At 32.8% G+C, this 11,625-nt stretch overlaps 1 protein-coding gene across 3 annotated transcripts in view; it reads left to right on the forward strand.

The window, feature by feature from the left end:
* The window catches only part of LOC116345464 (terminal nucleotidyltransferase 5C), a 62,718-nt gene extending 55,040 nt beyond the window's left edge, over positions 1-7,678 (forward strand). For 2 of the 3 annotated variants that reach the window (XM_031774874.1, XM_031774875.1), the window contains 5 exons: positions 2-216; positions 394-656; positions 856-1,426; positions 1,762-2,060; positions 2,242-3,824. In XM_031774874.1, coding sequence (XP_031630734.1) covers positions 2-216; positions 394-656; positions 856-1,426; positions 1,762-2,060; positions 2,242-2,528 — 1,635 coding nt within the window. In that variant the 3' untranslated portion in view covers positions 2,529-3,824. Of the gene's footprint in view, position 1; positions 217-393; positions 657-855; positions 1,427-1,761; positions 2,061-2,241; positions 3,825-6,663 lie in introns of those variants that run through there. The other variant, XR_004201502.1, reaches the window with a different exon arrangement.
* The last annotated feature ends 3,947 nt before the right edge of the window (positions 7,679-11,625 follow it).

Below are 11,625 nucleotides of genomic sequence, written 5' to 3' on the forward strand. Positions count from 1 at the left end.
GACCGGGGAAACGTTAAAAGTACCCGATTCTTGTGGACGGTCGTCTTCTACTATGGATACACTTCAAGTTGATGATGGCTTCCATTCAGACGGTGGCTCTGTTTCACCGCCACCAAGTCCAAGCACATCTAGTTCGCCATCAATCCTATCGACGACTTCTGATCATGGTTCATTGGAGAGTGTAATTGATTCCTCCAGCACACATCATTTGCAAATGTAAGTACATTCCATTATTCGATTGTTTTCTCTCTTTCATTCCACATGTTCTGCTTGTGTTGCCGAAACGAAGGCGTCACTTATAAAACACAGTTTCTAAATGAGATCATGTGGTGATTTTCTTGATTTTTTTTTTTCAATATTTTCATTGGTGTTTGCTCTGTGTATAATTTACAGTGAGTCTTCAACATCGTGCAATTTTTCGACGACATCGCGACGCCTGGCCGTCCTATCGTTTGAACAATGTCGCAAATTGAACGACGTTATGAACGATGTTGTTGCCATACACGGTCGTGGAAATTTTCCAACATTGGAAGTTAAGCTCAAAGACTTGGTAACAATGGTACGAAAAAAATTGGAATTAGATGTTGCGTTAGGCGGTGGTGGTGTTCAAGTAAAAGATATCCGAATAAATGGAGGCGCAGCTAGTCATGTTATAGGTAAGCACAACATCATTTTCATATTTTAGGCAATAGCTCAACATCCAATATGATAAAACATTTATGTTAACGGCTAGTGTTTAATACTAGCTATTTAATATGAGATAATTTGAATTCTCAATGAAAGCATTCTATTTTCTATAGTCTAATGAATTCAAAATCAATTTCAATGAATTTTATTTTATTTTCTTTGTTTTAGCTTCTGAACCGCAACCATACAATGATTTAGATCTCATATTTGGTATTGAATTCAGTTCAGGTCGTCATTATGATCGTGTTAAAATGGCCGTTTTAAATACATTGATGGATTTGTTACCGGAAGGTGTGTCACGTCGTCGCATCACACACAATACGCAATTGAAAGAGGCCTATGTTGGTAAAATGGTAAAAGTGAATAACAACAATGACGGCGATCGTTGGAGTTTGATATCGCTGGGCAATTCACCCGGTCACAAAAATGTCGAACTGAAATTTGTCGATACAATGCGACGTCAATTTGAGTTTAGCGTTGATTCATTTCAAATCATGTTGGATTCATTGTTACTATTTTATGATTGTGCCGCTTTGCCCATATCGGAAAATTTCTATCCAACGGTTGTCGGTGAATCGGTTTATGGTGATTTCCAAGAAGCATTATATCATCTGCAAAATAAATTGATCTCAACACGGCAACCCGAAGAGATTCGCGGTGGTGGACTACTTAAATACTGTAATCTACTGGTGCGAAACTATCGACCAGTCGACTATAACCAGATCAAAACATTGGAACGGTAAGTGCGACACTTGTAATTATATACATTTACAGTTGAATTGTTAGTTATAAACCAAAAAAAAAAAACAAACAAACAAACAACATTTGAACAAAGTACAGCACAGCTCAAAGACGATCAACGGAAATATCGCTCGCAAAAACTAACATTCGACAAAAAAAATTGTCGCGCAAAAAATAACGAAAATGTTACGCTTTTTGCGCCACAACGTTCGAAAGAATTTTGCTATACGTGCGATATTTTTTGTGCTTTCATTTCCAATTAGAATTTTTGATTCCGTATGCAAATGCAATGAAAAATCTAATAACCATATGGTTTTTTTTTATTCATTACAGGTACATGTGTTCACGGTTCTTCATCGACTTTCCGGATATTGGAACGCAAACGATAAAACTGGAATCGTATTTGCGCAATCATTTTTGGGGCGTTGACGAAGAGCCATTACAATATCAATATTTGATGCATTTACGTGATGTTGTCGAAACGTCGACTGTCTGTTTGATGGGCCACGAGCGCCGTCAAACACTTTCGCTCATCGAAACATTGGCCATGGAAATTTACTATCGCGAACAACAAAAGACACAACAACACATTCAACAGCAAATCCAAACGCAGCCATTGTTCTTTGTGCACAGTAAGTGTATCCGTATTTCTTAAAAGCTCTTAAGATCCAAATGCGATCATTTCTTACCAAGAAACTCAACAAATTCAATTGTGAATTCATTTTTCCCCTTTTTTTGCTCTCTCTTTCTCTTTCTCTTCCGTTTTACTTTTCCCGTGTATGAATTTTTTTTTCTCGATTCGTATTGTATCAGCAACAACAACACCGCAAGCGACAAATGCTCAGACACAATTGACGACGTGTCGAACGAAGCCCGATGACTACGATAAAACGTGGCAGTTGCAACAGCAACAGTCACAAACATCGCAAATCATTCATGCCACCCAATCGCAACAATTGCAACCAATTTGCAGTACCGGTGTCAGTGTCGCACAAGACCAGAACGCCAATACATTGCGACTGATCTTTGCGAATGGTGTATACTACGCGCCTGTGATTCCCACCACGTACTGCACGTGCAATTCACAATGGACAACGTGAATCGGCAACAACAACTACAACATCAACAAAAACAACAACAACAGCAGCAGCAACAGCAACAGCAACAACAACATAACACACCACAATTCAGTTCGTCGGAAAACCATCAACCAATATCTTCATAAATAGACGGGACTTATCTTCAATACAAAATTACTTTTTTTCACTGGCTTCCTCTTCCATGAAACTGACAAACCTTCGAATGATATCGTCAATTTCGACAGCGCGCAACGAATGAAATGCATACACACAAACAATTGAGTCGCTTCCGATTCATTCTCTGTGTGTATGGATTGAAAACGAGACGAGAGAGAAAAAAAAGAGAAATAAACGAGTAAGTTAAGTCCTGCTGTTTATCCAAGATCTATACAATATCCATAAAATATTCGATTTTATTATTACATCACTCACATTCTTGAATGTTGTTGACAGAAAGTGGCAAAATAAGACGAACTTGAGTTTGTATGCAAACACTTGCAAATAATTGAAATACAATTTAAATTAAGAAATACACACATGAACGAACGAAATAATATGGTTTTCTTGCAACACAAAAACAAAAAGAAACTATGCTGCGTAAAATGAATGAAACTAGTGCGCTATATGATAACATTTTGAATGCCGGAACATTTACCGAAAAATACTTCATACCGAACGAGCGTTTCCCTAAAAATTCGGTAAATCTTCTTAGAGAAATTCTCCCGAATTTTTTGGGAAAAGTTTTTTCGAGAAATGTTCCGGCATTCTAACATTTTTTCACATTTGCCGGCTACACATTTATTTACGTCATCTCAGAACAGTGCAAAAAATACATTATTTCGAACAAGAATTACAACAACAACAAAACATACACACACACAAACAAAGCCAAAATACTTTCATACATTTTAAACAGCTTGGAATTGTGAAGCTTCGTTCAATTACGAAACGAATGTAAATTTTGTGCGTAAATCGAAATTTACGAACCAAAAACAATTAATGTGAGAATGAGCAGGAAATGAGTGAGGAAAAAAAAAATTAATGAAGAGGCAATAAATAAATTATTTAAACAAACGACAAATGAAAATACGCTGTGAAGAATTTCAAAATACACCTCAGGATCGGGTCTGAAATCGTTTTTCTCACTGACACTTGATCTTGCATCTAATGAGGCTGAAAAAAAAAATTATTAATAAGCTGGTATTTTTCCATGCTTCCCAAAACTTTTACGCGTCACATTGAACGAAATATCGAAGCATTTTCAAGTCTTGTGTGAGTAAATTAAGCGAAATTTGAGAAATATACATATAGAGAATTTAAAAAAAAACGAAACAAATAAAAGGAAAGACACCTGAATGTAATACACCGACGAAAGATTGGCCGCTCACTTAAACATCAGACAGTGATTGAATAGAAGAAAATCAATCTGACACAGTTTCTGTTAAAGTCTGTGAGCAAAATTTGTCGTAAATGTACCAAACACATACGCAGAGCAAGACAGAGAAAAACACAAATATGTGTTGATGCATGTGTGTATATCGAAAGTGGTGATTGAGCAAATATTTAAATATTAAATATTTTTATTAATTATATATAAATCTATATATTTTCTCATTCGTTCGTGTCGATTTTAAATCTATTTATGTTTTAATGCCAAGATCTGTCTGATGTGGTCGACGATCTAAATTTCATTTCAATTAATTTAGTCTTTTACCGGTAATACCTATATGTATATGTATAAAATCGACATTACTGAGCAAACAAACAAAAAAAATCAACCAAACGAAACGGTATTCAATCAAGCTGAAAGTAGCGCGAAAGCAGAAGAAATCAGATTCATGGCACACACCACTCTAACAGTAACAACAACAAGAACTACTACATAGTTTTTTCTTTCATTTATTTTCTCTATTCTATTTTATTCAATGGAAACAATAACACAAATGAAAGGAGAAAAACAAAAAAAAAACGAAGATGGAGAAGAAAAGTCATAGAACTAAAATTGCAAATGCCATTACATTCATTGGTCGGCATATACCATCATCGATTGTTGTCGCCGTTGTCGCCGATCCACACTTGTGGACTTTTTTTTTCTTTTCATTTCGAATCAGCTCTTTTAAACAACAAACTCACAACATTTGCACAATAAAATTCGGCTTTAGTTTATAATAGTATAATAACAAATCTAATTTGAATACAATGAAAAAGAAAAATAACGAGAAAGAGATGCCATGCTGCCGATATAATAATTCTTCTATGATTTGTTTTAAATCCATTTTTCCTAGCGTTAGATCAAAATGTTATCTTCTCTTTTCTTTATTTTAATAATTTTTTTTTAGTTTGAGCGACAAAAGAGTTAAAGAGAGAAAGAGCAAAAGATGCGATGAAAATAACGACTATTCATGTGACATTGAGTCGATATGTCTGGCAATGCAGTCGTCGAATGAGATAAACTTGAAATGATAGAAAAGAAACACACACACCGACGTTGATAAAATCGTAAAAGATGCAACGTAAAATAGGGACTTTCGATGGAAGAAAACCCCTTTGGTTTGTGTGTGGGTGTGGGCATGAGTGTATGTATGAATGATGGAAAACGCATTTTTTTTTTTAAAGAAAAGAAGAAGCGATAAAAGAAAACAAACAAATGATTCCTGATGTTGATTCGAATTACGAATCACACAAAAAAAATAATGAGAAAATAAATGAAAAGATGTGAATATTAATGAATTTTTGTGAAATTGTCGGCCATTAGTGGGGTACGACAAAGCCAACAATTTTCAATATGGTTGACATTTAGTATAAACCACCGATTGAAATCGGCATGATGAAGAAAGTAAACGACATTAATAGCGTTTTTGAGACTAATATTACACAAGAACTACAAACAACATCATAAATATCAACATTTATTTACTAATGGCTCTTTTTTATAATCATCCATGTGTTTAATTTTTTCTTGAACTATTTTTTATTATTCAACATTTGAAAGCATGTAATTTTTAAAAAACAAAATTTATCCACAAAATTTTGATGAAATTAGAAAACAAATACCCTACAATGAACATTTAACATAACATTTAGCGTAAAAACTCTGAATGAAATCAAAATCAACAACAATCAAATATCCTAAGAAATCTTGATGTTAAAATACAACTTATACTAATTAACTACCCGATATTGTTCAATGGGAACAAATGAACAAACGGGCAATTCAAATGATGAATAGAATTTATCGGTCGTTGATATCTGTAGTGTGACGATCGCGATATTCAGAGAATGTAATACATGATAAATAATACACATGGATTCGGATATCGCTCAAAATGATATTTTTCCTACGTGGCCATGCAACAACAACAACACAAAAACAAAGGCGTTGAGAATTGCACGTCAATGTGCTTCTCATTCTCTACATGCGAATTGAATTCAAGGAAATAAGTGTTAGAGAGCGAGAGAAAACTTTGCTCCCTTGAGCTTGTAATGATTGCTCATCGAATGAATGTTGATTATGGTTTCGATGAAATGTCGACATCAGACGCAAGTGCATTGCTATTGGTTTTGTGTTTTTTTTTTAAATATCTTTTCGTTAAAAACAAAACCAAGCAAAATACTATAAATAAATTTTTCTGTGAGCACAAACTACGATGAGCACTTGTCGCAATCCCAGATGCGATATGTCAAATGTATCGATTCGATTTGTATGTTGAATAAAATAGTCAAAATTTTCGAAAGCTGTGGAACAGAAAGGAGATGCAATTTCTGTATCCGAGAACAACAAACAAATAGCCAAGCATTATTATTGATGGACAATAGAAAGATAAATTCACAGCGCTAAACAAACTGTTCTTTCTTTCTTCATCATCAATGGAGTTTTTTTTTTAACTTTTAAGTTGTTTCATTTTCAAAAAAAGAAAACGGACGATCTTTTTTTTTAAGGATGAAAGAAAAATGAAGAATTTCCACGTTAAACGTTTATTCATGTTTATACAGTTACTTTTAAAAAAACATTTTTTAATCATACATAAAATATATTATTATTATTATCATTATTATTATATTACTATTATTATGACTATTATTATAATAATTTTCTTGTCTATTATTTTTTTTTTTCATTCGTTTTGGTTCATTTTTACTGGTTAATTTAATTTAGGAATGAAGCAAATAAAATTTAAAAGAAACAACAACATTTAAGTGATAAATAAGGATTGTATTTGATGTTTAGAAAGGAAAAGTGGATACAAAACACAAAATGAGAAATGGAATGGTAAAAGTCAATAAATTGTCCAGAGTTCAGAGAGTGAATTACATCAGAAAATTTCAAAAAATACACACACATATACACACAGATAGAGATAATACGTATGGATGAATTTTCCAAAAAGAAAGACAAAGAAAATCGAATGCGATAAGTTTAAAGACACGCTATGATTGAAAATGCATTAGAGTGAGATCGAAAGTTTGTACAAATGGATGTTATGCTATGACAAACAGTATGAAAAAAACAAAAATAAACAAATCAACGTGCTGATGATGCTACTAAACAAATGACAAAATAGCCACCATTTTTTTTTCTATTGTTGTCTAAAAGTATATTGTACATGTTGTCTGTTAGAGTTAGATTTAGCAAAAGAAATTTAATTGTAAAATATGTGTTTAAACAACAAATCAATGTCCAGAAATAAAACAATAAAAAATAAGACACTGATAACAAAAAAAATTTATTACAAATTAATTATCGTGCAGTTATGCAACACGTTTAATGTGTACGAAGTAATGCTATCAAAATCAAAAATTTCACACATATACACTCAGCGACACAGACACCGGTACAAAATATACAGAAGAAAGCGTGAAATCGATTGAGATAAGTAAACGGTACAAAAGAGAAGAAAAAAAGCAAGTAAATCAAGCACTAATGCATTGGCATGGAGCACATATGTTATTTATCGAAAAGATATTGGGGGATATATATGTATATTTTTTTTCGTTAAATTTTATTTTACTTTTCGGAACGATTCAAGTTTTGAGAACGCAATGACACTGGCAAACAAAATATGAAAACAGGAAAAAAATGATGTTGATGATGTGTGTTAAAGCCTATTTATTATGTAATGTAACTATAATATCATTTCAAGAGCATTCAAAATACATAGACAAAAAAAAAACAAAATGAAAAAAAAATATTACAATAAAAAATCAACATAAAAATCTATAACAAAAAATTTAAAAAAATGTTTATATACACCACAAAAAAACTCAATAAATAACAATTGATAAAAATGATTTCAAAAAAATGTAAAAAAATGGCCAATAAAAACTTACCGTGGTTACACAAAAAAAGCATAAAAAACCAAATAAAATTTCGTGCATTATTCTTATCTTCGCTTCTCTTCTTCCATTTGTTTTTGGTCTTTAACTTCTTCTTCTAGATAAAAGCATATTCATTTCAGCGAAGTCGATAACTATCAGAACTTTAAGAGTCTAAGTGCACGTAAGTAAGTATAAATGTTGAAGCAGAAACTAAAACTGGAATTTGTTGTACGAACGTAAGTAATATTTGCTTGATGAAAAAGACATGATTTTGCGGCAAATCATAAAACGATCGATGTTTGTGGGAACATTTCATTTCCATTTTCCATGATAAAGCTATCATTTTGACATAAATTCATAGTTTATGCATATACTAGGCACGACTACGTGGACAATTGATAATGGGCATGAAAAGAAGAGACAAAGACAATACAAGCATACTACATCACGAAGTCGATGGTTAGAGGAAAATTAAAAGCAAACATATCAATAATAAAAAAATAATGGTAAATAATGAGTGTAGTTTCAAGTAGTCAGTGGAATGATTTAGTTATGGTTGAGTATACCGGATCTATGTTAAATTTAAAGACATAACGACAATATCGAAAATACTCAAACGCCACAATTCTACTTATCGTTTAAAGATATTTTTGCTTTCGTTGAAAAAAAAAAAAAGATTTTCGTCAAGCAAACTAATAAAAAATTTCAATGCGATGTATAAAATGTCAATATCGTCATTGATGTTGAATATTAATTTTTTTTTTATTATTCTTTTAAATTACATAAGATTGTGGTCGAATTCAATATGCACATACCACATATTTTTTTCATATTTTATTCTATGCGATATGAATGATTTTAATATGAGTCATGTGCAAGCAAGAAAAAAGACGTATAAACAGCAAGAAGCAGAAGAAGAGAAATATTGAATATTATGTGCTTGGTGAGCGCACAAACAGAACAAAAATGCGGCAGGTATGAATAAGAGAAGCAGTGTAAACATTTCATGCTCTAGTAACTAAAGCGCAGGTCGAAGATAGCAAAAATTCTTGTTTACTTATATCGCATTATAAATGGAATGAATTTTCATTGCTTTTTCGTTGTCATTCCGAGAGAGTCGATTCGATCCGAGAGGAGGGAGGGGAGAGAGAGGTAAAGAAAAAGAAGAAAATAGAAAAAGAAAAAAAGCACAAAGATTTACCATAGCGTAAAATCACTGGGCATTTTGAAATGGTTATACGTTCATTTCTTAAATCACATCGATTCAAATCACACAGAAAACATTTGCATATTTTAATGAAATTGCTTAGCACATCATCAACGCTTTGATTGGCCGTTTAGATTTGCGTTTTTGTTGAGTGCTTGTTGTTTAATTGAGTACTTTTTAAATGAGCATGCCAATACGACAAAGTCGAATGCGAATTAATTTTAGTCACATCATTATATACTAATCATACACACATGGATACATTGTATTGCGTCTGAACGTTAAAATACAAAAAAATACACTCACAAGCACATTTTTCTCTTCAAGCACATTTAAAGCTTGAGAGAAGAGCAATAGAGAAAGAGAAGATAGAAAAAAAAGATGTTAGAAAGCAACGAACGCATCGAAGGGAATGTTATGTGCGTGTGTAAAACATGCGACATGGTATGTTCCAAAAGTTTTCGCACTCGTCGAAATACACACCAGAATTAATGCTGGAAAAAAAGTATTTTAAAATTGAGAAACATATATTGAAAATCATACAACAAAATGTATGCTAGTTGGTAGCAAATAATTCGGAAACTTTTGGAACCCACCAAGCATGTAATAGTTTTGTTGGATAAAAGTGCTTTTAAATGCATAACTTTAATGGATGTTGACTGATGTCAAAGGCGAAATAAATCATTTAAATGTTTGATTTCAGTCTGGGTCTGTTGTGTGTTTGCTTTGCTCTTTTTTTCTATATCATCCGAATCTCTTTCACTTTTACACATAGCGAAGTGAAGTGCAACGAATAAATTAAGAAAAGGTAAGCGCAAGTGTATGTGGCTATGGTGATGCGTGCGCTCGCTAGTCACATGCTGTTATTTAATTTCAGTTGATACGATATACGGTGTTTTATCGGCAAAAAACATCAAAGTTGACATATCAATGTGACCGACAAAAAAAAATCTTAAAAATCATTTGAAAACCATTTGGAGTTTATTCACTGCAACATTCGAATATTCATATCGCAATCGATGAACGAAACGCGATTTTTGGGCTTTGTTTCAATACTCATTTCGACAGTTGGATTTCGCATGCTTCGCACCTAGCTCAAGTTAGAGACACGACGAACAAATACAAATTAATTCGAGAGAGAGAGAGAGAGAGAGAGCGAATAAAAAACTACGGCAGCAATAACATCAATTCTGAATCAGCATTGTGTGCATGATGGCACCAGTCATAAGTGAAGTGACGGGAAAATTACGTAAAAAAGCGCAACAATCCCTCGCCAGATTTGAATGATTTTTCATGTTCAAAACGTGATAAACATACAAAACGCTTACAAATTGTTTCACAACATTTTCGCTTCAATTCAATCACCGTGAGATGTGAACAAGACCAAAGGCAACAGCGAATCAGGCAATGAAAGAGCAAGAGAGGAATACGATCGATCCAATTTTTGTTTATTTTATCGTACCAATCATTCGAATTGATGTCGTTTATATTCTTACCTTGACTGGTTTGCACTCATTTTCACTGTATAATATCCTTTCATGATAAATACATTCAACTTGATTGTTATTAATGGTGAAACATTTAAATAAAAGACACACATGCACACTCATACATAGTACTTGTATGCTATGTCTTCTTCCAACGATAGATAGTTTGCACTTATTGTGATAATGAATTCAATTTCAACCTAAACAGAAATAAAATGAAACATGCATCCTATTAAATGGGAGAAAATGTGATTTTCTATTGGTCTGAACCTTTTTAAACATATCCTTGGAGTACATGATCACAGCATGTTTCATGGTAGAAGACTTTTCTATTTCTATTTTCGAATTATTTCACAACAATTTTTGTTGTTGGCATTTTGTAAGTATGTTGGTAAACTTCCGTTGAATTTTCCGTTTTATTGTCAGGGTTTCCAGTTCAAAGGCTCTGAATTTCTGCCAAACCAAAAGGATTTCAGTTGAAAAAAGATGATTGGCGGGTATACAGTCAGAATTATATGAGAATTTTATGAATTCACACCGGCTAAAATACATGATTGCACATCAGTGATTTCATATTCATTGGAATGGTTGTAATTTCATGTCTTTTTTTGTTGTTGTTTTCTTCTGCTCTCATCTAAATACTATGTAGTTAGTATTATACATATGCTTATGCCAGACAAGAGAGAAAGAAAAAAGGAGAATGAAACTTGCAAAAGCATGGTGTCAATAAATATGTTGATTATTGGCACATAGTTGGCAACATTGACATGGCAATAACGAGCGGATAAAGAAGAACGCACTCACCAAACAGAGAAGATGTCAATGAAAATCTAAAATACCATCAAGTGTCAACGCATAAATATACATTAACCGACAAAGTGTTGGCATTGCAAATGAGAATGTGTGTATGTGTGCGTGAGTTAAGTATAAATATAATTACATAACATCAATAATAAATGTGAATGAGATTAGAATGAGCTAAAATACTACCGTTGGCCAAAATCAATAGTGATGCAATGGTAGATGCCTTTTTCTATATATCCACAAAAAGTTTTAACGGCGTCACGATTCAAGGGAACTCAAACTGAGAATGAACCAAACAAGCGAT

The sequence above is a fragment of the Contarinia nasturtii genome, unplaced genomic scaffold (genome assembly GCF_009176525.2).
Source record: "Contarinia nasturtii isolate CC-2019 unplaced genomic scaffold, AAFC_CNas_1.1 Cnas_scaffold_1240, whole genome shotgun sequence".
Classification (NCBI taxonomy): Eukaryota; Metazoa; Arthropoda; class Insecta; order Diptera; family Cecidomyiidae; genus Contarinia; species Contarinia nasturtii.